We start from the raw sequence: 24,981 nt of genomic DNA on the forward strand, positions 1-24,981 counted from the left end.
TTTGTAGACTTTACCCTTTGCAAAAATAAAAATAAATCGCGTTGTTTAGAAGGAGTGCAAAGGTGAATTGAGTTATTGCACACTCGCACTTCACAGAGGTGATGTTCCCTAACAGAAATATGCAGATGTATGCTAGAACGCGCCAATTGGATCTCGCTAGCTCGTGCTTGGCTCCGCCCACCTCCTTGCTTGTTCTGCCCACTATGACTCATTTGTTCCCATTAGAAACGACAGGCTGTGGTCTATCTTGGTTTGGTTATACAATTATTCGGTGTCACTTTAAACCGGTGAGGAGGTGTTTTACAGTATGTATTTGATGCAATGATAGAAGGTCAGGAAACGCTTAGCTAAACTGCACGAAACTTCGCAATAAATCATTATTGAAGACACCAAATGATTCAACTGCAAGATTAAACGAAATAGTACTCTTGCTTAAAGTGAATGCCATATTTATTCGGGGAGATTGTTCTCGTACATTTTGCGCTAAACATCGTGGCTAGTCAGCAAGCAAGTGGTAGCCAACAGTAGCTAGCCTACAGTAGCTAACCAATTATTTTTGGACACTGACTGATCGAGGAACAAGAGGTACCGGTAGCTGACAGCACGCACACGTTTTCCCAATGGCTGTGTCAAAATGCACCAGGCTGAACGGTCCCTTGATAAAGCAAATGTTCGATTCTGTGGACAGTGTCCTCTTCGACTGTGATGGTGTCATCTGGCGAGGGGATCAGACCATCCCTGGCGCCCCTGACGTTATCAACCTGCTCAAGAAGAATGGAAAAAACGTGTTTTTCGTCACCAACAACAGCACTAAAACTAGAAAGATGTATGCAGACAAACTGGCATTGATGGGATTCAACGCAACTGAGGATGAGGTGTTTGGAACGGCGTACTGCTCAGCAATGTATCTAAAACATGTATCCAAACTACAGGGCAAAGTGTATCTCATAGGAAGCAATGCAATGAGGCAGGAACTAGAAAAGGTTGGGATCCAGCAGACAGGTGTGGGGCCTGATCCAATATCAGGTGTCCAGATCGATTGGGCAAACGTGCCCCTGGACCCTGAGGTGAAGGCTGTGGTTGTTGGGTTTGATGAACACTTCAGTTACATGAAACTGAACAGAGCCCTGCAGTACCTTAACAACCCTGACTGTCTACTGGTGGGAACCAACACTGACACCAGACTGCCCCTGGAAGGAGGCAAAGCTGTCCCAGGTAAGGAGGATGTTGTCTGTGCAGAGACAACAGCTGGAGTTTGAACCAACAAGACTGTGGTTACTGTACATGGAATGCGCACCATCTGTGCCACAACGGGCCAGACCTTTGTGGCAGAGTCCGTAGTGCTCACATACAGGGAGGCTACATGAGTGCTGTGTTAATGATCTGTAGTAGCTTACAGCGAGCCAGTGTGATGTGATAACATGAGGGGTTTTCCACTGCCCCAAGTCAGATCTTTCATATCTGTTACTGTATGTTCAAGCATGTGTCAACAACGCTGAATGTCTACCCCTCTTCTCTCTGTCTCCACCAGGGACAGGCTGTATCCTGAAGGCTGTGGAGACCGCAGCCCAACGCCAGGCCCAGACGGTGGGAAAGCCCAACCACTTCATGTACGACTGTGTGGCCAGCCAGTTCGGCCTGGACCGCGCCCGCTGCCTTATGGTGGGGGACCGGCTGGACACGGACATCCTGCTGGGGTCCAACTGTGGCCTGAAGACCCTGCTGACCCTGACCGGGGTGTCCACTGTGGCCGACGCTGAGGCCCATCAGGAGAGTGGCTGTCCAAAACGCCTTGGGATGGTGCCTGACTACTACGTAGAGAGTATTGCAGAGCTCCTGCCTGCTCTACAAGGATAACCAATCAGGGCGTGGAAAAGAAAAATAGGTTTTTATCTCAATGAGACTTCAGCCTTGATAGATGATAATTAAATTAATATTGATTAATTATAGAAGACCGTTAAGGACTGTGTGCGTCTGAAAACCCAGGCTTGTTTCCAGGTTACGGATGTGAAAATTCAGGAAGGTGCAGATAATTAATCAACTGCTCCGATAATACTAAGACTGCAGCAAAACAAACCTATATTAAAGTTATTTTAACTACAGTATGCTATGGCTGAATAGATATTCAAGATTTACAGCAGGTGTAGCCGACTCCCCCTGGAGAGCTACTGGGTGTGCATGCCTTTGTTCCAGCCCTGCTGTAATGCACCACGTAGATTCAGCAGCAAAAAAGGAAACAAATCACAGGGCTGGAACAAAAGCCTGCCCAGTACACCCAGTAGCTCTCCAGGACGAGGGTAAGCCACTCCTGTTTTCCAGTGTTGATAAATTATTTAGATTCAAATTAGTTGTTCAGGAAATGGTAGAGAAAAGTATATGTGTTGTGTGTGGGTTAAAAGGATGAAGGCCTATGCAAGGCCTGTATTCTTTGCTCAATATCCCTCTGTAGCAATGATCTCAAACACAGTCAGAGGAAATGTGTACACACTCCTATTGGGTATTTCCCTAATCTGTGTGCATACATTTGAAATCACATGGCACTCAATATTTATCTAAGGCAGAGAGCTATGCAGAAATACAGTAAACTGGAGTGCACTGACAATTCATCAGGAATTATATATCTTATGTTGTCCACTGTCATGTTCACTGTACCAATGCTGTGTTTATTGCCATTTACTTTACCCATTCACCTGAGGGAGTAGACTTAAACTGGGTTATACTCTTATATTGTATCCTGATGTATTGTAAATGTAAAAATAGAGCTACCTTTTGTTCCCATTCAATTAGAAGGTTATGGGTTTGCGCAATAATCAATGATCTTCTTAAGTGTGTTTTAATGTAACATGTCAGTCTTAGTTACTAAGTGTCTATAATACATTAAAAAGATTGTCTGTACTGTCAATACAATAATCAAACTACTGTATCATCCTCGTTCCTTGATAACAGTATTCACCTTAACTCAAGTCACTCAAACTGATAAAAAATCAATAAAAAAATCAAAGCCTACCCTGTGGATTGTGTTAACTTCAACACAGCGGGCTGCGCTGGACCCTGGCCTTATTAACATGGCAGCTCTTAAAGTCACCTTGGCCTTTCATCGACTGGACGGTCCTTCAGTCCGTTCCTCATATCACCCTGCCATGGCCGATGACAGAGCTTGTCCACAGAGGTGAGTTTGTCTCACCCCTTTGTCCATTGTCTGGAGTGAGGGTAGCCGGCCAAAGGGTTGGGCCTGTCACGTGTGTGTCTGTGAGAGGTAGGGAGGTAGGAGAGGAGAGGGGAGACAGGTCTACAGAGAGCGAGAGAGAAATTGGCCAGGTGTATCGCAGAGTGTCTCACTCAGTGCTGGCCATGACCACAGCTCGATGCAGATAGGTGAGAGAAGAAGGGTGAAGTCAGAGTGAGAGAGGAGAAGTCACGGGACGCAGCATGGTGAGGTGTTGGAAACGTTCAGAAACCACCGGGTTGGAGGACTCACAATGCATGGTAGGAGTGGGACATATCTGTACCTCGCTCAGTGGTGGTTTAAATGATCTGTGGAAAAATTCTTTATTAGCCTCATTGAGTTTGTTGCTCTTGGAAAAGTTATTTTCATACAGGTAGAAAGACTAAGTTGTGGTAATGTTATTTGTGCTATACTCATAGAGCAGGGTTCCACAACTGGTGGTTTTATTTGGCCCCCCAAGTTTTCTGAGCAAAGAATACCAGGAAATCAGCTACAAGTGATTTTAATTTTGGAAATCTGTACCCAAGTATTCCCACGCATAATAGAGAGAGAGAGACATGATCGTATACAAATGTAAGCAAGGTTTGAAATGATTATGTTTTAGTCAAATATTATATCTGTTTGGGCTTGCAGTCAATTTGCAGTCTACAAATTATTTGTCATTATGTTCCGGCACCCTGACCATCCGCTCAAGAAAAAAACCCGTCCTCGTCTGCATCTAGTTGTTGATCCCTGTCATAGAGTATAGTGTGTCATTCTATTTCAGTTGTAGCAAACTTGTTGTTGAAGTCAACAATATTGTTGTTGAATCCAGACAAGAATGGCTATGTAGATTGTGATAAGCTGTCGGTGTGTATGGTCTCCTCAGGACGAGGGTCCAACAGTGTCCTGCCAGTTCCCACACAAGTCATTCTGGGTGATCCTCAGTGCCACTCTCCTCCTGGTCATCATCGCCCTTGGCGTCATGGGGCATCTATGGGTCAAACAGCCCGACGCACAGGTTGGAGACACAACTCACACCTGATTCACCTGTCGGAACACGTTGCTTTGTATTTGGCATTAAAACTGTGAGGTGTTGTAACCCAATCTAACATAGACGCACACATGACTGTAGTTGATGTACAAATTATTTGCTCACACTTGTACAATCACAATGTTGATGGTGAGTTTACATTGAGTAAACTTACAGTATCCCTCTATCTGTGGTCTTTACAGGTTGTCAGAATCACAGTTCAGGATCTGACTGGAACCCTGATCAACCAATCAGCATTGGTGGACAAGCACAACGACCTTGTGACCTATTCTGTGACCTCACAGGCCAACCACACATCCACTGTGCTCTTTGACATCAAACATGTAAGAAGCAGACCTTTATTTGTGTGTTTAAAGTATATTGAACTGAGGCAAGCTGCAGTGAACCTTTCTATTTGTATGGCTGTTTCCTTATTCAACATTGTTGTCTAGAAAGTTTCCCATGCTCGAACTGAGCTTCATGGATGCTGAACTGACATTGTCTTATGTTTGTTTGTGCAGGGTTTGATATGTTACAAACATATTAACCAGGAGACTTGCTACCTGCGTAAGATGGAGAGATCTGATTATGAAAACGTGCAGTCCCTTCTCCAGCAATCAATGGAAAAGGTAAAGATGTTTCACCTTTTCAACTTATAACAGCATATGAAACATACTATTTTGGAATTCACTTCATATGAGTCTGTTACCATGCAGTAGAAATATGTCACATAGGGACTTATTGGCATGGCAACAACTAAAGAGTATTCAGAAACACCCTACTGTGTCAGCCGGCTCTCAGTTGAGGGTGCCCTGTTACCTTACACTGTTGCTACTGTGTGAATTGGCAGTGGGGGTGGATAATTGTAAGTGACTCATAGCTTAGTGCCATCTCTGTCTCACTCCATGACCAGCCAGTATCAATTGGATTTAGGGGTGTTGATTTGAGCATCCCTCTCCTCTCCCAGTCCAGAGAATGAGAGTGGGGTAATAGACCGAACAAGGCCTTAAATACTTATAGTGTAGTGAGTCTCTCTAGGACTGAATTCCTCAGGGCATCTGATCCTCCTAGACCCCTCTCTCCCCTGGATCCCCTTACAGGTTGGGACAGCAGTGAGACTCAGACCTGCACAATGGCCACTGTCTGGGGATACTGGGTTTGTTAAGGCTTCGCTGGGCTGGAGAAAGAGGCGAGACTATGGTTGGTTAGTGAGGGAAGGGCCAGTCCGACAGTCGACATCTTTAATGAGGTGTGCTTTTTGGCTATGTTTGGTAAGTGTCAATGGTCATTACAAAATGAATGGGTTGCTTTTATGCTGTGGTACTGTGCATCTACAGAGCCATGATGATATCTAGTGGTGTCCTTGCTGGCTATTTGTTTATTTCGAGTCGATTACTTGCTCATATCAGATTGAATCATGGTTATCGGAGGCTAATTAATGTATTCACAAGAGCTTGTGTATGATTACTCATGTCATTAGTTAATTACCGGTTCATTACCTCATAGTTATGGGCCATTGTGCAGCTGGACTCATTCAATCATTAATTGGTTGTACAGACTTTAGTTACATATAAACTCTGGCTCAAAAGAGAAATATGCCATGTATGCCAAAATCCCAAGTGTTTCATCCTTTTCTTATGCTATCTGATAGAAACATAGTCGTTTGTATTTGAGTTCTGACTCTCACGGTATCAAGTATCTCGTAGAACTAGACTTTAGCACGAGAACCACCCACTGATTGTGGTCATTAAGTGTCTGATTTATTGGATAGACTTAATCCACATAGAAAAGGCTGGGCCTTTCTGAGGTCAATATCTCTGTTCTGCAGCATAATGCTCTTTAGAGTGGAGGGAAACAGGTTGTTAGAAGGTTCGCTCAGGCATAACAGCACTTTAAGTGGTCCCTATCGGACTCATCACCAGTGTAAATGGTGCAATTACTAAATGGCCTTTTTGCCAAAGGAGAGACCAGAGCTGAGAATAATGCAGGGTTGAGTGTATAACCTGGCAAAGACCACTGAAGTGATCTAATAGAGAGATATTGCTCTATAATGGCAGCTTGAGTTTCATGTCTGCCAAAGCAGACTATTCTATCGTTATACTGTATCTAATCTTAATTGACACAACTTGTATGTGTTGTTACTTATTTGTTGTTAGAAAAACCTTTGGTGTCCCTGTAGCTTGTTCTCATCATTCATAATCCTGAGAAAAATGTGTTCCTACAATTACAAATGTGTTAATCTTCTGCCAGGAGAACCAGTTGGTGTTGTTGGGGAATGAGACCCAGAGACAGACTGAGTTCTTGGGGGTGATGGGGGGCAGTCAGGTGGACGTGTCCACCCTGGAGGGTCCTCTACAGGCCCTGTGTCAACACAGCTCCATCCACTGGACCAGGAGACAAGACGGTGAGACCAGGGAGTGGGACTACCCTTCTTCACATCATTACAGCTAAATACACATTCACTTGCCTTGGCATTTATAAAATGACATATGCATTTATGACGAAACTGTGGAGTGTTCTATTTAAAGTGGGTCCAATTTTATATTCAATTCTGGGATAAATCAATAGTCATAATTTATACAAAGGAAACACCAGGGGCTCTTTTGTAAAATAGGTTCCTCAGACTGAGGGAGCTCCCTCCCTGTGTCTTCGTGTGTTGGCAGCTCTTTCTAGAATAGGGCAGAGTGAGAAACATAATCCTAAACTACTGTGCTGTGTGACCTTTGCAGTGTCGCAGCAGTAAACCTTTACACTTTTCCTCAAGTAGTATTTTACTGGGTGACTTTTACGTGGTATCTTTACTTTTACTCAAGTATGACAATTGGGTACCCTTTTCACCACTGCAAAACCCCAAAGTATGCAAGTCAACTACCGCCTGTTAATGGAACTGTATTTCCACAGAGTTTTACTCACTTGGTGATTCAGAGTAGCCATCCTCTCAAATACTTAGCTATCAGTGCTCTCCGCTATAGTAAGAGTTAGATACTGCACTAGTGATCTACCTGCTACAGTTAGTTAGCATAATGTTAAATGGAGGTGCTGTGTGACCTTTGCAGTGTGGCAGAAGTAAATAAGAAGCACAACCTTTAGGCTGAACTCACTGCTATTTTTACTTAAGTACTTTACACCACTGGGGTTTTGTTGGTCTTTGCTACCAAACTGCCTGTTCAGTAACGGACCCTCTCTCTCCTTCTCTGAAGGTCCAGGTAAACAGCGTCTGGTCTACTTCTGCATTGACATCTGCTTCCCTAGTAACATCTGTGTGTCCGTCTGCTTCTACTACCTGCCGGAGTGACCTGCTATCAATCCACTCGCAGGCAGCACATACCAGCACTGATCAGGGAAACAAAGTGCTCCTTCTCATCCCTGCTAAGCCACCGGAGCGTCGCCGGCTCCAAAAAACTCTCGGAATACAACCGGGGAACAGCAGCCAGCTTTGACTCAATACCGCAGCCACTTTAGTCCCTTCTAAGCTTTCACCCCAGTCCTTTCCCTTTTGAGGGAGATGGGACGGAAGCAAGCTGTCAAGTTTATCTGCAGACTCCCCTCATCACCCTCCCTTCATGGTTAATACCTTCACTTGTGGCAGCGTTTTGGAGATTATAAGAGTCCGGTTTTTTTGTGTGCTTGTTATTTCCTGTACTGCAACCCACAGCAGATGAGTCATTGTATGTGTAACCATTCCTGTTTAGTGGAGTGTGTTAAAATTACTTGATCCCTCCAATAAAGAACAGTTGTGTAAAATACTAATTGTCTCTTTTACTAAAAAGAAAGGAAATGGAAAGATTCTAACACTTCAGACTCAAAAACGAAGCCTTTGTGGTAGTTCCCGGTATGATGTATTAACAGAGAATCAAGACAAAAGCACCACAGAGTAAATGTTACACAACAGTTAGTCTTTACTGGAATTCCTCATATCCTGTACAGTCACATGTGGACTCACTTTTGAGACTTTTCACCTTTGATTAAGCTATTGAACCTAAATACATTAATCTAGCTATGGCCCAGAGTTTTTCATGGTAAGGAAACTCCTCGCCCAAGCTATAACACACAAACAAGCCCATGGAACTCCTTGTATCCCCAGTCTGTTGAAATGTGGTCCTTATGAGAAATATAAAAAAACAGCCTCTCTCTTCTCCTGATAAATAATCAAAAGCTTTTGTGGAAGCAGACACAGACGGGTGTGTGGATATTTATATACAGTCACAGAGCTTCGCTGTAGTGTAGCTCCTTCTCATCCACTGGAGTCATCTATCCACTGCTGCAATCTCCTCAGCCCAGCACGCTGTCGTTAAAGGCCAGACACACCACAGCTTTCTGATGGCCGCTGTACTCCCTCTTGATCTCACCAGTCTCCACACACCACAGCCGTGCCAGGTTGTCAGAGGAGGCTGGAAGGAAATAAATCACATTCACTGATCGATCCGTTGGAGCACAAGTAAGAACTGCCCAAAAGTGAGTTAACTAATGGGTTTGAGGCTCCATGATGTCGCGGCTCAGGATTAATCATCACAATCCAGCCACACTAGAAAGGATGGAAGTCAGTCACTTTCTAACCGCAAAAACTATCCCTTACCCTAGATCAGGGCTCTCCACCCCTGTTCCTGGAGAGCTACACTTCTGTAGGTTTTCGCTCAAATCCCCGTTGTAACTAAACTGATTCAGCTTATCAACCAGCTAATTATTAGAATCGGGTGCGCTAGATTAGGGTTGGAGTGAAAAACTCCAGGACGGTAGCTCTCCAGGAACAGAGCTAGATAAAGTGTAAATACACATAAATCATTTAGTTATCGTGCATAATAAAACACACAGGGAAGAAATAGAACACTGACCTGTTACAATGTACTGTGAGTCTCCAGAGAAGACACAGTCCCACATCCAACCTCGGGACGTCTCTCCAGGGTTGTTACTCTTGATACTCAGCTCCGTCATCAGAGAGAAGTTAGATGTTCTCCAGATCTTACACGTCTGGTCCGCCGAGCAGGTCGCCAGCAGTCTGTGGGAAAAAGACACAGTTAAGTCACATACACAGTAACTATACAAGACATGCAATCAAAGCTGCCTACTTCTGATTTGTTAATGTTGGATTATGCACACATTCTTTAAGAAAATATGTGTGTGGTGCACTCACGTGGAATCAGGGCTGAATTTGCAGCGGAGAGAGTAGCGCTTGTGAGCGGGGATCTTGGTTTTGGGGATGAGCTGTGTCACCTCGTCACCCATCCCTCCTGCCAGGTTCCACACGTAACAGTTTCCCTGTGAGAGATGGACAGAGATCACAATTGAAGCTCAATTAGCCTTTTTTTTTTTTTTTATAGCTAAATTATACTGAACACAAATATAAACGCAACATGTAAAGTGTTGGTCCCATGTTTTATGAGCTGAAATAAAAAAGATCCCAGAAATTTTCCATATGCACAAAAAGCTTATTTCTCTAAAATGGTGTGCACAAATTTGCTTACATCCCTGTTAGTGAGCATTTCTCCTTTGCCAAGATAATCCATCCACCTGACAGGTGTGGCATATCAAGAACCATAAGCCGCCTTCAATGTTGTTTTAGAGAATTTGGCAGTACGTCCAACCAGCCTCACAACCACAGACCACGTGTAACCACGCCAGCCCAGGACCTCCACATCCAGCTTCTTCACCTGCAGGATTGTCTGAGACCAGCCACCCAGACAGCTGATGAAACTAAGGAGTATTTCTGTCTGTAATAAAGCCCTTGTGGGGAAAAACATATTCTGATTGGCTGGGCCTGGCACCTCAGTGGGTGGGCCTTTGCCCTTCCAGGCCCATCCATGGCTGCGCCCCTGCCCAGTCATGTGAAATCCATATATTAGGGCCTAATGAATTTATTTAAATTGACTGATTTCCTTCTATGAACTGTAACTCAGTAGAATCTTTGAAATTGTTGCATGTTGCATGTATATATTTGTTCAGTATAGTTTAGCGGCCAGCTATCTAAACGTATCATTGTGGAAATGTGTAGAATTGCATGAAATTAACTCTAAAACAGGGATGGGCAACTGGCGGCCCGCCATTCTTGAAGGCCCTCAGTCGGGGTCTCAACTTACTGTTGCGAGTTAGAATAGAGACTACACAAGGTGCAATTTCAAAATGTGGTTGTGCATCAGCAGTTTCACACTTGCTATGTCAGTCACTGATAGTCAGTCAATTAGCCCAATTCAGCTTACATTTATTAGATTGCTAAATTAGTTTAGCGGCCAGCTATCTAAACTTGTTATCATGGCCGAATTACTGGCTGGGGGGCCCCCATTGATTTTGTTTGTCTAAAAACTGCAAACATTTCTCTCTACCCTATGGCTAAATGTGTAGAATTTCAGGAAATTTGCTCTAAAACGTAAAAAATGTATCTCCGCTGTCAAGAGGGAGGTATGGATGTGCGTGCGCAGATGCGCCCCTCGTGATGAGTTCAGATTTTTTTCTGGCCCCCCACCCCCATCAAAGTTGCCCACCCCTGTATTAGGGTGTCCAGTATAATAAAATTAGATTTTTCAGCATACTGACCGAGCTATTGACTGCTGCCATGTAGCTGGCGTCAGGGTCGATGTGGACTGAGTTGATGGACACTTCTGGTTCAGGAATAAGCTGCTCGTTGTGATCGGTCTTCAGATCCCAGATATGGATCACACCGCTTTGGTCCCCCACGATCAATTCAGCCTGGAAAATACGCAAGCCTGATTGAGAATCAATTAGATACAATAAGCTGAATTTAAATGGGGCAATCTGCAGTTGTAAATGTAAACAAACACTGTAGATCAAAACATGGCTAAAACTATAATTTTGTTATCATTGATAGTCAGTCCTTGCATCCATAGCTCTGTCCATGAATTTGAGAATGGTTACATTTCTCCAGCCCAATCCCTCAGCTTTTTACCGAAACAGTGGCAGGGAGTATGCTTTGTTATTGTTTCAAATGCTGATTGCCGCTGTAAAGAAGGCAAGGATTAGCCTAGGTGTTTATCAACAGTTACAGTACAACCACAGAGTTTCTAAACTCAGAGGCACAACATTGCAAGACTTCCGGGAACGCTTGCGAAACAGACCAGGCCGGGGTTTGAGAAGTCAATGAGAGAAGTGAAAAATGATTCCTTAGTTAACTTTCTCAAAATCTAAAGGCACAACCTAGATTTGAGCCAATGTCTTAAGTAGTTGAACATGTTATTACTCCAACCTCATGAAAGTGACAAACTGACACCTTTTCATTTTCCGTTTTCGTCAAAACAACTTTATATCGAAGGAGTGCCTTTGATTTGACTGCCTGCACATGCGCAGTTTGGCGCGAGACGACCGTTAGACCCGATGACGTGTTTCTACGCATGAGCCTAGCTAGCCAACGTCGCCATGACATTGCCTACAAGTGTGATCGGGGATTTCTTTTGGAGAAGCAGTTTTAGCCTTCATACTTTGGTACAACTCTGACAGTACTGTATCAGTCACAGTGCTTCCTCTAGTGGTGGCATATTTCATGAATCGCTTTTGAGACACTGATTTACCTGGTTGGGATGAAGACACACACAGTTGATGGGAGCATTGACCTGAAAGATCCTCTGGCAATGCAGGTTCCTTGACCTAGGACCAGAGCAATATTCAGCTTGGTGAGAATTCCATAGCAGGCAGGCTGACACACAGCAGGAAGCGACATTCGCCGTATTATCAACAGTACCTCAGGTCCCAGATGCGAGCCATGCAGTCCTCTCCTCCTGTGTACATCCAACGGCCGTCCTCATGGAAGCCCACTGACGTAATGTTCTTACTGACGCCATCATAGTTTATGACCGGGTTTGGGTTGTTGGAGTTTAGATCATACATACGGATGTGTTGATAACCTTTGGAATAGAACAAAAGATACACAGTCAAGTCCTATGTTAATGATTATGATGAGTATGGGTTTGAATATTTTATTTCTGCACAAACCTGCAGCAGCAATCATACTTCTGTCGGGAGTAACTTCAAGGGAGTTCACTTGCTGAAAGTATTGGTTAAGAAAATAATTAAAGGTAGCTAAGCTATAATGATTATCCAATAACGTCACTAGGATCAAAATACGTATTTTTGTGCTCACTAGGGGATGTTCATAAAAAGATCTCCAATCATGGAGTTGGAGACCTTTCTAAGTTGTTACAACAAACAATGACATGGGATCTTAGAAACTAAATAAAGGCAAAACCAGCAAGAAATGTCTGTCTTGATAGATTTGTGTGAAGCAGGCAAAGGTAAGGATACAGAGTCCTGGTGCTGGACTGTCCTGGTGCAGATGCCGCTGTGGGCCTGCCAGAACCGTACTGTGTGGTCATATCCAGCGGTGGCCAGAATCACCGGGTCACTCCCCACTGTCCCCTGGCCCTGGTTCACGTTCATGCTCGATTGCTGTATGTTGTCACTGCAAAACGAGCGGTAAAACAGTGTCAAACATGGGAGGCATTGAAGAGCAATAATGTCAGTGAGTAATAATGCCAGTGAACAATAACTTTCTATCACTGTTAGTTAGCTATCAAGTATTTCTGACAGCATGTCAACAACTTGCCAGACGTTAGCCGAGCTATATTTTAGTAGCTCTGGTCCATGCGCATGCGTTTGAACTTTGTGTCAACCAGAGCTACATTTTGTTTTTCTCCAGCACAGTAGAAACATCGTTACTTTGGTTAGTTTCGAAAATATATTAAAGTCAGTCAGTCACAAAAAAAATTGAAATCCTCTATGAAATAATCAATTGAACGTGCCACAGCGCAAGGGCAACTCGTATTGTCATCACGCGATGGATAGAGCAAAGTTAGCTAGCTATGCTAGCTAGTCGCCTTGTCTATTTAGTTTGTTAACCCATTTGGTGACATGATGACAGCCAGACAAATCGTGTACATATGGCACTAGCTAAGAAAAATATTATCTTACCTCCAAGATGTGTAGTATTTTAATAACAAACGTGATATGAAAGCTGTAAATACCCTTGCTTGTGTTTTTTCCGGAAATACTGTAGGGCGTCAGACTAATAGTTCCCCCACTACAACAAGTACTTTACGCTTCTGTTCCGGCTTGAAAATATCTCCGGCTAGCTTCTTCACTACTGGTGTATTACCGCCACCTACTGGCGTTATAGACGAAAATGCGTCTGATAGCTAGGTAGCTCAATATGTCTGTAACAATAGAATATAGACAAAGGGCGTGTTCGTAAATTCAATCTGGAGTACCAGAGTCCGCTCTGGGTGTTCGTAAATTCAGAGCGTTGTCAGATTGTCTGTTCATAAATTCAGAGCGTTTCGCTCTTGGATCGTTCAGAGCGCACACTGGACGCTCTAGCCGAGGAGTAGGGTTGACCTCACAACCGTAGTCAATCACCCAAGCTGGCTAACGTTGGCTAGCTACTTCCAGATACAAATGAGAGAACACCTCACTCTGACCATTTTACTCGCCCTTGCAGAGCTGGTTAGGCTGTTTTCATGTTATCCCGAGCGTTGGTGACTAACTGTGCTGCTGGCAACAATTAAATTACGCTTATTTTTTTGCCGACGTTTACCGATACAGGCCATACTCAACGTGTGTTGAGCGTTAGTAAATTCATCAGTCATTCTGCACACTGACGAGTGCTCTGAAATCGGAGAAGATGGCAGAGTGAATTTACGAACGCACCCAAAATCCGGCAAGATCACGTTACAAAAAAACACCACACAATAAATACAAATATAAATAAAATAACGGAGTACACTACATGTATAGTGCCTTTAAAAAGACAATACAGTATTCAAAAGTTATAGTAGCCTTAACATAAAATCTGCTGTATTTTGGTAAATTAAGGTCTGTGGCATATAAACTTAGCATAAGAGGTAATGGTCCATGATGAGATAATACAAAACATATACAGGAGAAAGCATTTTGCTCAATGGCCGCAACACAAGGCAATATGCATCAGATTATGTGAAAAAAATGAAGGCATCTGAATTTCCCTTGTGCACTTGTGAGTTCTAGTCCTTCTTTTTGTCCTTGACCTCCTCGTCATCAGTGTACTTGGTGGGTTACTCTCCAGGTTTCAGAAGTTTGCCAACATAGTCATACTTTTCTGTGAAAGGAAGGAAGAAGAAAATGACATGAAGTTCCTGAGAGACATTAGCTAGACACAACATCACAGCCATTCTCAAGGACATTGTAATCACTGGGTGGAGAATAGCCTTTGCCTTGTGTGGGTTTGAATTCACAGCACTACTCAATGTAATGACAGTCTGGGTTGAACTGAAAGTGTTAATTTGACGTATTGAATGTGCTGTAGCTGCTAACTCTTCTATCGTAGTCAAGCAAAACATCAAACACATAGGAGTTAGCTAAAGCATAAACAGACTGGACCACCACAAGGTTAGGTGCATCAACACCAGTGGAGACTGCTGAGGGGAGGATGGCTCATAATAATGGCTGGAACGGAGTCAATGGAATGGTATCAACCACATGGAAACAACGTGTTTGATGTGTTTGATGCCATTCCATTGACTCCATTCCAGCCATTATTATGAGCTGTCCTCCCCTCAGCAGCCTCCACTGATCAACACCTTGCACTGCATTTTGTTGAGTGGAGTGTGTGCATGTGATGTTGACTGCAAGAGGTCCAATTTGCTTGAGGTAGAAGTTGAAAATACAGTATCTGACCATTAGACAAGTGTTTTGTAGCAACTTCTACCAACTCCACCATCAAGTCACGGGTGAACTGGGTCTCCCATTCGTTGAGGCTATCCTGTTGCATGGCATTGAGACTCGAGAGGTCGTTGTGCGTGTCTTTCAGGGCCTCCATCTCCAGACAGAACATGGCCAGGCCCCTGGAGGCATCCTTACCACCAAGCACTCCATAGGAACCCACTGGAAAACATCACACACAGACAAAGAGTTTGTTTTGAAATTCTGCGAAGTATTTTCACAACTAAAATGTGATTGTGAATAGACACAGGACCTAACAAACTATTTGTCAAGGCTTATAAATTGGACAATGACAACCATTTAATGAAAGTAGTATGCACTGTTTCTTAAATATGGTGAAAATAAAGTTCAACTTCCACATGATGCCCTCCAATAGACATAGCTTACTGTATTCTAAGATCAGACGGCTTCAAAGACAACAACAAACCCTCTATTCTAGATGTTGAGACTGACATAATTGGGACAGTCTGAATCATTGGAATGAGACCCGGTATGCAGGCCTATTGCTATCCAATATGCCTTAATAAAGCCTTACTTTGTGCAACCATTCTGGTCTGGCTGAATTTAACTTCCAACCTTCAAGGCATTTACCAGTCTGTGTCAAGCTATTTGTTCTGAATTGACGTGAAGGGAGCTGAGGCACGCCTCTTAAGCAAGGAGCAGCAGCAAAAAGGAAAATAGCATACTGTATAACATAGACGTCATTTGGCAGACGCTCTTATCCAGAGCGATTTACAGTTAGTGAGTGCATACATTTTTTCTTCATACCGGCCCCCCGTGGGAATCGAACCCACAACCCTGGGGTGGCAAGCGCCATGCTCTACCAACTGAGCTACACGGGGCTACTGAGAAGATATGGAATTTCTACATATTTTCAGGGAGGGTGTTCCTCGGGAGGGGCAGGATCAATCAACTCGGCTGAACACGCCAGTAGCAGCTCGCGTAGACGCATCTCTGCCAGAGTGCGCTGTTGTTCCGTTTCTGATTACTCTTCCGGAATAAGAACGTCAGGAAGAACTACGCATGCTAACGGTCTCTAGAGGCACTGCTCGCGTGTTGTGAAATTCGATCGTATGCGATGATTCATGAAGGGGGTGTGGCGATTTAGAATGGTCGTGCTAGTTAATACTAAATAGACACAAAGTATCAAACTAAGTTTTCTGAGCAAGCCACTTGGCTACAGTTGCGCCAATCATTATTTTGAGCATAAATAACATATGTAAATAGCCTACAACTTATTTTACCTGGCCCTTATAACTGTGTAGTGTGTTGTGTTATGTTTTTTGTCTTCCCAGTCAAATCATGTCCTGCACTGGTCAAGCCTCTGAACACCTGAACTCGTGCCTCATACCCTCATTCAATCACTGCTGTGATCTCTTTCCAACACCGTGTAAGTAGCCCTCTCACTCCCATTCCCCATAATATTGTACTATAAATGTCTTTATTAAATGCTTTAGGTTAAAATAATTAGTCTGACAATTTTTTAAACACACTTTGGGGGCCAGTATGAAAAATACAAAATGCACTCACTAACTGTAAGTCACTCTGGATAAGAGTGTCTGCTAAATGACTCAAATGTAAGTTTCAATGAGAACATTTTTTTGGTCAGAAAATGTTGGATTTGCTGAGAAATACAGATGAATTCAATAATCATGTGTCGATGTGTATCCACTGTTAAAACTTACCACCTGCTTCTGATGACTTTGGAGACAGAGGCATCTAGATCCAGTTTGGAGATGAAGCTGTAGGTGATTCCACAGAACACCTCCGGGTTCTCCTGGGCTTTGAGTTTGAGCTGGCGCACTGTGTATACATCGCTTACCGAATCCACTGGAGAGAAGAACTCCTGAGTGGCGCAGTGGTCTAAGGCACTGCATCGCAGTGCTAACTGTGCCACTAGATCCTGGTTCGAATCCAGGCTCTGTCGCAGCCGGCCGCGACCGGGAGACTCATGGGCGGCGCACAATTGGCCCAGCGTCGTCCAGGGTAGGGGAGGGAATGGCCGGCAGGGATGTAGCTCAGTTGATAGAGCATGGCGTTTGCAACGCCAGGGTTGTGGGTTCGATTCCCACGGGGGGCCAGTATGAAAAAAAAATATGTATTTGCTAACTGTAAGTCGCTCTGGATAAGAGCGTCTGCTAAATGACTAAAATGTAAAAAGACAACAGTCATTAATAACAGAGAATCATATTGTGCGGTGTTAGAGGAAGGCCCTAAAAATTGTCAAAGACTCCAGCCACCCAAGTCATAGACTGTTCTCTCTGCTACTGCACGGCAAGCGGTACCGGAGTGTCAAGTCTGGGACCAAAAGGCTCCTGAAAAGCTTCTACCCCCAAGCTATAAGACTGCTGAACAGTTACTCAAATGGCTACCCGGGCTATTTGCATTGAGCCCTTTTTTTACTGACATTCTTGCACTGGCTCTATGCACACTCACTGGACTCTACCCACACACACACACACATACTACACTGACACTCCAACACACAGATACACACACACACACACACACACACACACGCACACACACACACTACACACTCTGTTTGTTATCTATCCTGATTGCCTAGTCACATTTACCCGTACATACATGTACATATTACCTCAATTACCTCGTACCCCTGAACATTGACTCAGTACCGGTACTCCTTGTATATAGCCTCATTATTGTTATTTTATTGTGTTACTATTTCCTATTAATTTTTGTTCTTATTTGCTATTTTATTTTATTTATTTGTATTCCATTTTAACTCTGCATTGTTGGGAAAGGGCTCCTAAGTAAGCATTTCACAGTGAAGTCTACACCTGTTGCATTCGGCGCATGTAACAAATAAAATGTGATCATAAAATCATGATTGCAAAGTCTCAAATGTATGATAATACTAATACAGTCATAGTTGTTACATACCAGGCACATCTCCAGGCCTATCATCCTCATCCAACACACCAGACGCAGAGATCTCTTTGGCATAGCTGAACAGAAGGCTGGCTTCCTTCGTGTCTTATGTATCTCAAAACAGAATCACATTAATTACAGCATTAGGTACTGTATTAATAATGTGAACATTAACATTTGCTCTTGGAAAAACAATTGTCTACTGTTTCTCAATGCAGAAAAGGAGCATGTGTTGTAAACAGATATGATCAATCCAGATAAAGTGATATCCTTACCCGGGTTGACGGTGATTATGGTTTTAGAATTGACTGTAGCTGTCATGCAGTTCCGGAAGCTGTCAAAATCAAACCTGGCGTCCAAGATGAAGAGCACCTGAAGTACAGACAAAAGTCTAATTCGGTCAATGACCTTTTAAACAAACACAAAATATCACACATTTCCATTTAACAAAGTAACAGAGTCTGAACTAGCTGAACGGCCTCTCTGTCCCAGCTGTGTGATACAGAGGTTATTATGGTTACTCAGGGGAGAGGATGGGAATATTGAAGAGGGGGTACAGTAGTACAGTGGTACATCTTAGTTCCTACCATACTAAGGGAAAGGATGTGACAGAATCATCAAAGAGCTTCACTTCCAGCCTCTGCCCTTTGCGTCCGTCCTCCGTGGTGAAATACTTTGGCTCTGCAACCTGGAGGGTAAAAATAGTGGTTTGGAAATTATTTACAACACTTCTTTTTTTCTTGCAGAAAGCTTTTAGTGTTTCTAATACATATGGTACTTACAGTTGAAGTCGGAAGTTTACATACACTTAGGTTGGAGTCATTGAAACTCGTTTTTCAACCACTCCACACATTTCTTGTTAACAAGCTATAGTTTTGGCAAGTCGGTTAGGACATCTACTTTGTGCATGACACAAGTAATTTTTCCAACAATTGTTTACAGACAGATTATTTCACTTATAATTCACTGTATCACAATTCCAGTGGGTCAGAAGTTTACATACACTAAATCGACTGTGCCTTTAAACAGCTTGGAAAATTCCAGAAAATGATGTCATGGCTTTAGAAGCTTCTGATAGGCTAATTGACATAATTTGAGTCAATTGGAGGTGTACCTGTGGATGTATTTCAAGGCCTACCTTCAAACTGAGTGCCTCTTTGCTTGACATCATGGGAAAATCAAAAGAAATCAGCCAAGACCTCAGAAAAATAATTGTTTACCTCCACAAGTCTGGTTCATCCTTGGGAGCAATTTCCAAACGCCTGAAGATACCACATTCATCTGTACAAACAATAGTACGCAAGTATAAACACCATGGGACCACGCAGCCGTCATACCGCTCAGGAAGGAGACGCGTTCTGTCTCCTAGAGATTAACGTACTTTGGTGCGGAAAATGCAAATCAATCCCAGAACAACAGCAAAGGATCTTGTGAAGATAATGGAGGAAACAGGTACAAAAGTATCTATATCCACAGTAAAACGTGTCCTATATCGACATAACCTGAAAGGCTGTTCAGCAAGGAAGAAGCCACTGCTCCAAAACCGCCATAAAAAAGCCAGACTACAGTTTGCAATTGCACATGGGGACAAAGATCGTACTTTTTGGAGAAATGTCCTCTGGTCTGATGAAACAAAAATAGAACTGTTTGGCCATAATGACCATTGTTATGTTTGGAGGAAAAAGGGGGTTGCTTGCAAGCCAAAGAACACCATCCCAACCGTGAAGCACGGGGTGGCAGCATCATGCTGTGGGGGTGCTTTGCTGCAGGAGGGGCTGGTGCACTTCACAAAATAGATGGCATCATGAGGAAGGAAATTATGTGGATATATTGAAGCAACATCTCAAGACATCAGTCAGGACGTTAAAGCTTGGTCGCAAATGGGTCTTCCAAATGGACAATGACCCCAAGCATACTTCCAAAGTTGTGGCAAAATGGCTTAAGGACAACAAAGTCAAGGTATTGGAGTGGCCATCACAAAGCACTGACCTCAATTCTATAGAAAATTTGTGGACAGAACTGAACAAGCGTGTGCGAGCAAGGAGGCCTACAAACCTGACTCAGTTACACCAGCTCTGTCAGGAGGAATGGGCCAAAATTCACCCAACTTATTGTGGGAAGCTTGTGGAAGGCTACCCTAAACGTTTGACTCAAGTTAAACAATTTAAAGGCAATGATACCAAATACTAATTCAGTGTATGTAAACTTCTGACCCACTGGGAATGTGATGAAAGAAATAAAAGCTGAAATAAATCATTCTCTCTACTATTATTCTGACATTTCACATTCTTAAAATAAAGTGGTGATCCTAACTGATTTAAGACAGGGAATATTTACTAGGATTAAGTGTCAGGAATTGTGAAAAACTGAGTTAAATGTATTTGGCTACGGTGTATGTAAACATCCGACTTCAACTCTATACTACTGGACATGTGTTGACAGGGCCTAGTTTGTGGCTCCTACACAACCCTACCAGGTACTACCCTACTCAAGACCTACTTTACTCTATGCACTCTTAGATCTTACCGACCGAACGTCAGTGAGTATGTTAATGACGTTCCTGTCCAGGCTCTGTCCGTTGGCCACGATGTCTCCCAGAGAGTTGAAGTCCCTGGAGTCCTTCACAGGCAGGTGGAGTCAAGGCAGCAGCCTTTTCATCGTTTCTATGTCAGAGCATATTGATAGCTGGGAGTGAGCTTCATTCACCAGCAACCTGTAGAAGCTGAGACAGAGAAATTGATTTTGTTACTTGTATTACTTCGAGTATAGTAATGTTTAAAAAGAGATCTGACCACTTTACTACAGTACCTGGGAGTTGAGGGGCAGAGTCTGTCCTCTTTCTCAGGATCTTTGGGAGCAACTAAAGGATTTTCTATAATAACTGAAGGGGGATAAATTATTGTAATTATAAATGTCTTAGAAATTCCATAAAGACGGACACATTGTATCTGTATGTGAACTATTATTTAATGTCTTCATTGCGAGATAATTGAATTGAACTTATAATCTCACCACAGTCTCCTATGCTGAAACTGTTAGACAGCCCATTGATGTATTCATCGTTGCCCCACGAGGAGACATTAATTAAATAGTCTGGCGAGTCCTTGATTGTGAAGCCAAAAGTGAATCTGTCAAAACCAATATCTGAAACGATGAAAAAGGAGAGAGTTCAGTTCAGAAACATGCCAGAAGAGGGTACTAGTGAGCAATAAATAAACTTGAGCACAGTAGGCTACAGTGCAGGCATGCCTTGGAGATAAGGCTATGCTTATTTTTTTTATTTTTTTGTGAAACTGGATTTATTCTGATTCTTTCAGCCAAAGTATTATTTTAGGCCTTTACATCATGTGCTTGTTCTTTGATTGTAAGGCTTATATCAGGGATGGGCAACTTTGATGGAGATGGGGCCCACAAAAAAACTGAGCTCATCATGCCACAGTGGCTAGTGGGTCTGTGTACCCATATTCAGTGGTGTAAAGTACTTAAGTACAAATACTTTAAAATACTACTTAAGTAGTTTTTTGGGGTATCTGTACTTTACTTTACTATTTATATTTTTGACAACTTTGACATTTACTTCACTACATTCCTAAAGAAAATATTGTACTTTTTACTCCATACATTTTCCCTGACACCCAAAAGTACTCGTTACATTTTGAATGCTTAGCAGCACAGGAAAATGGTCCAATTCACGCACTTATCAACAGAACATCCCTGGTCATCCCTACTGCCTCTGATCTGACTCATTAAACACACATGCTTCATTTGTAAATTATGTCTAAATTATGCCCCTTGCTATCCGCCAATTTTAAAAACAAGAAAATGGTGCCGTCTGGTTTGCTTAATATAAGCAATTTGAAATGATTTATACTTTTACTTTTACTTTTGATACTAAAGTATATTTAAAACCAAATACTTTTAGACTTTTACTCAAATAGTATTTTACTGGGTGACTTGAGTCATTTTCTATTAAGGTATCTTTACTTTTACTCAAGTATGACAATTGGGTACTTTTTCCACCACTGCCCACATCCATACCCACACATGCAGTCAGAGCCGGCCCTAGCCTTTTGAGCTAACACAATTTTGCTTAGGGGGGCCCCCCACCATGTGAGCAAAACATTTTAGCGGCCCCTCTCTTTACAGCGCAGAGAAAAAAATGAAATGTTTGTTTCTTGCAATTCTACACATTTTGCCATGGGGCGTAGAGAAAATGTTGCAGTTGTAAAGCAAGTTTGCTGCAATTCTACACATTTTACCATGGGGTGCAGAGAATATTTAGCAATTTTATAACACATTTCCTGCAATTCCACACAGTTTGCCATAGAGTGGAGAGAAATGTTAGCAGTTTTTAATATGATATCTGAGTGGTAGTGACTAACAAAACCAATGGGGGCCCCACAGACGGTAATTTGACCATGATTACTACAATTTTAGATAGCTGGCTATAATTTACCAATCACATTTCTTTTTGCTGACATGGGTGAGTGACTGTCAGTGACTGACATAGCAAGAAAAAAACTGCTGATTCGCAACCAAATTTCCATCCCTGGCATATGTGATAAGACTGTTCCTGGGACACACCTTCCTCCCTGTAATGTTCTTCTCCACTGCCCCCCTTTCTTGGCATTCATTTAAAAAATAGATAAATATTTATCAATAGTATCCAAGGACTTCTCACTCCTCATTGAGAGGGTTTATGACTTGTGGTTGGGGATGATTAAATTCCCTTTGCTACAGACCTAGTCCTAGACATGGAGAATAGGTCTACTGCAGTAGCCTGCTACGTCAATCCAGACCCTTTTGAGACATGACCTTACTGAACTGTCATGATGTAAACCAGACGGTTTCCACATGTAGACTTTAGGCTTCCTCAGTAGTAAGTACAGTGTACTTTGTAATAGCCAGACATTACATTACACTATCATAGAGGATGCCCATGATGTCCTATCCAGAGCAGTTTATAGCCAGAGCATTAAAAGAGGCTACGAGATGGGCTCTATCTTTTTTATGAGGTAAATATACAGTATCTCTATCACTGACCTGTCTTTTGCATGTAAAGACAAAGAGGTGTGATTTACAAGCAGGCAAATCCTTATGGACTATGGGCAAACCAAATATGTGAAAGCTATGCCTCTCCACCTCTGACTCACTCAGTTTGAGATTTTACTCTCACTTTTATACTGTAGATCTAGCCACAGTAATATTCTGGCTAGACTTCAGCTTTACCTTTCAGATACAACCAAGTTTAATACACCTTCCAAAGAACAGTCATGCAGAGCAGGCAGCTGTACAAACACAAAACCGTCACGAACAGTGACGAACTGGCGATGATGCACAGGTGCGTTCTACAAGTAGAATGTCAAAGTCTGGCTTGGCCTGTGTGTTCTGTTCCGTAGCATTGACATTCTAGATGCTTCCATTACAAAGAGGGGATAGCAGCAGTGCCACAGGCTACGGTATTGTCCCTATTTTGAGACTTAAGATGATCCAACTTGCCTCTGTCGTTGGTGTCTGTATTTGATGAGACAGCTATGACAGCTCCTCTCTTCACCAGATGCTGGGAGCTGCTTTGATACACTAAGCTGGAGCTGGAACACAATACAGTGTGTTACACAGCTGAATGGATATCAAAAGGTGTAACTGGAAACCACACTGTTTATCGTCAGTCAAGTTCCTTACTATAATCCTTTTTGCTGTGTGTTGTGTATTTGGATCAGATCCTGACTGGTGTTGATTTTCATATGCCGAACCATGTTTTCTGTTTTTAGGTCAGGTCATATTTGCAAGTACAAAAATAAGATAAAAAAAGAAATGGAGAAACTTATTAAAGAAAGATCAAGTGTAATATATTGTAAAAATAAAGTAAACTGGATGGAATATTGGGAAAAATGCACCAAATTATGTTTTAATCTTCAACATAGGAATGCTACCAAAAATAATTTATTGAAACTGGTTACAAATGACGGAGTCACCCATGATTCACCAAATGATATTTTGAAGGAGGAAACAAAGTACTTTAAGCATATGTTTTCGTTTCAGTCGCCTCCATCTCCTCTAACTGAAGCAAATTGTAGAGATTTTTTTCTATTGATAATGTAAAATTAACAGCCATACAGAAAGACTCATGTGAAGGTGAAATTACATAGGAGGAACTTCTTGATGCAATTAAAGACTTTAAGTCCGGGAAAACTCCAGGGTTGGATGGCATACCAGTCGAGGTATACCAAACCTTTTTTGATATACTGAGAGGACCGTTATTATTACTAACTTTATGCATCAGTTGTCAGAGCACCTTACCGATCACTGCACCTGTACACAGCCCATCTGAAATTAGCCCGCCCAACTACCTCATCCCTATATTGTTATTTATTTTGCTCATTTGTACCCCAGTATCTCTATTTGCACATCATCTCTTGCACATCTAGCATTCCAGTGTTAATACTAATTGTAATTATTTTGCACTATAGCCTATTTATTGCCTTACCTCCATAACTTGCTACATTTGCACACACTGTATATATATTTTTTTCTGTTGTATTTTTGACTTTGTTTTGTTTTACCCCATATGTAACTCTGTGTTGTTGTTTTTATCGCACTGCTTTGCTTTATCTTGGCCAGGTCGCAGTTGTAAATGAGAACTTGTTCTCAACTGGCTTACCTGGTTAAATAAAGGTTAAATAAAAAATAAAAATAAATTAGCATGTTTTAACCACTCCTATGTAAATGGTAGATTATCAGACACTCAAGAAGAAGGTCTGATTTCATTATTACTGAAACAGGATACAAGTGGAAAATACAAAGATCCAGTCCATTAAAAAAATTGGAGGCCCCTTACACTTCAGTGTTGTGATGCAAAAATTCTACCAAAATGTATAGCACATAGAATTAAAAAGGTATTGTTGAACATTATTAATTCTAATCAGACAGGTTTTTTACATGGGTGATACATTGGAGATAATATAAGGCAAGTACTGGAAACAATAGAACACTATGAAAAATCTGGGAAACCAGGCCTACTATTCATAGCAGACTTCGAAAGGGCATTTGATCAAGGATGACTGGGGTTTATATATAAATGCCTGGAGCATTTCAAATTTGGACAATCTCTTATTTAAAAGTTTTAAACTGTCAAGAGGAGTGAAACAAG

General features: G+C 42.3%; 4 protein-coding genes across 6 annotated transcripts; 2 read left to right on the plus strand and 2 right to left on the minus strand.

Moving 5' to 3' along the window:
* The first annotated feature begins 276 nt into the window (after positions 1 to 276).
* On the plus strand, positions 277 to 3,006 carry pgp (phosphoglycolate phosphatase). Of its 2 annotated transcripts, XR_014609836.1 has the most exons (3): positions 277 to 1,215; positions 1,532 to 2,143; positions 2,280 to 3,006. XR_014609836.1 is itself a non-coding variant. In XM_084141518.1 (2 exons), the coding sequence occupies exons 1-2, from the start codon at positions 621 to 623 to the stop codon at positions 1,855 to 1,857; spliced, it is 921 nt and encodes a 306-aa protein (XP_083997644.1). In that variant the 5' UTR covers positions 299 to 620; the 3' UTR covers positions 1,858 to 3,006. The 2 variants fall into 2 exon arrangements, 1 of the variants encoding a protein (XP_083997644.1); XM_084141518.1 differs by having other exon boundaries at positions 299 to 1,215; positions 1,532 to 3,006.
* A 423-nt stretch (positions 3,007 to 3,429) lies between these two features.
* Positions 3,430 to 7,866, plus strand: LOC311100619 (BRICHOS domain-containing protein 5-like; the record flags this gene model as incomplete). Its single annotated transcript, XM_084141546.1, has 6 exons — positions 3,430 to 3,486; positions 4,095 to 4,226; positions 4,442 to 4,582; positions 4,760 to 4,867; positions 6,498 to 6,642; positions 7,439 to 7,866. The coding sequence occupies 6 exons, from the start codon at positions 3,430 to 3,432 to the stop codon at positions 7,531 to 7,533; spliced, it is 678 nt and encodes a 225-aa protein (XP_083997672.1). The 3' UTR covers positions 7,534 to 7,866.
* A 247-nt stretch (positions 7,867 to 8,113) lies between these two features.
* mlst8 (MTOR associated protein, LST8 homolog) lies at positions 8,114 to 13,271 on the minus strand. Of its 2 annotated transcripts, none has more exons than XM_084141578.1 (9): positions 13,205 to 13,271; positions 12,486 to 12,642; positions 12,177 to 12,228; positions 11,926 to 12,088; positions 11,756 to 11,831; positions 10,767 to 10,919; positions 9,370 to 9,494; positions 9,071 to 9,234; positions 8,114 to 8,629 (listed from the first exon to the last, which is right to left on the minus strand). In XM_084141578.1, the coding sequence occupies exons 2-9, from the start codon at positions 12,618 to 12,620 to the stop codon at positions 8,511 to 8,513; spliced, it is 987 nt and encodes a 328-aa protein (XP_083997704.1). In that variant the 5' UTR covers positions 12,621 to 12,642; positions 13,205 to 13,271; the 3' UTR covers positions 8,114 to 8,510. The 2 variants fall into 2 exon arrangements, with proteins under 2 accessions (XP_083997704.1, XP_083997703.1); XM_084141577.1 differs by having other exon boundaries at positions 13,152 to 13,267.
* A 998-nt stretch (positions 13,272 to 14,269) lies between these two features.
* meiob (meiosis specific with OB-fold) lies at positions 14,270 to 21,294 on the minus strand (the record flags this gene model as incomplete). Its single annotated transcript, XM_084141873.1, is given in 12 exon segments — positions 14,270 to 14,313; positions 14,892 to 15,098; positions 16,629 to 16,766; positions 17,844 to 17,936; positions 18,107 to 18,222; positions 18,288 to 18,323; positions 18,419 to 18,519; positions 20,358 to 20,468; positions 20,472 to 20,553; positions 20,640 to 20,712; positions 20,844 to 20,975; positions 21,291 to 21,294. Coding segments are annotated over 12 exon segments (1,137 nt in total).
* Positions 21,295 to 24,981: the final 3,687 nt, after the last annotated feature.

Source organism: Coregonus lavaretus, assembly GCF_964263955.1.
Source record: "Coregonus lavaretus genome assembly, chromosome: 25".
In the NCBI taxonomy this organism is placed as follows: domain Eukaryota; kingdom Metazoa; phylum Chordata; class Actinopteri; order Salmoniformes; family Salmonidae; genus Coregonus; species Coregonus lavaretus.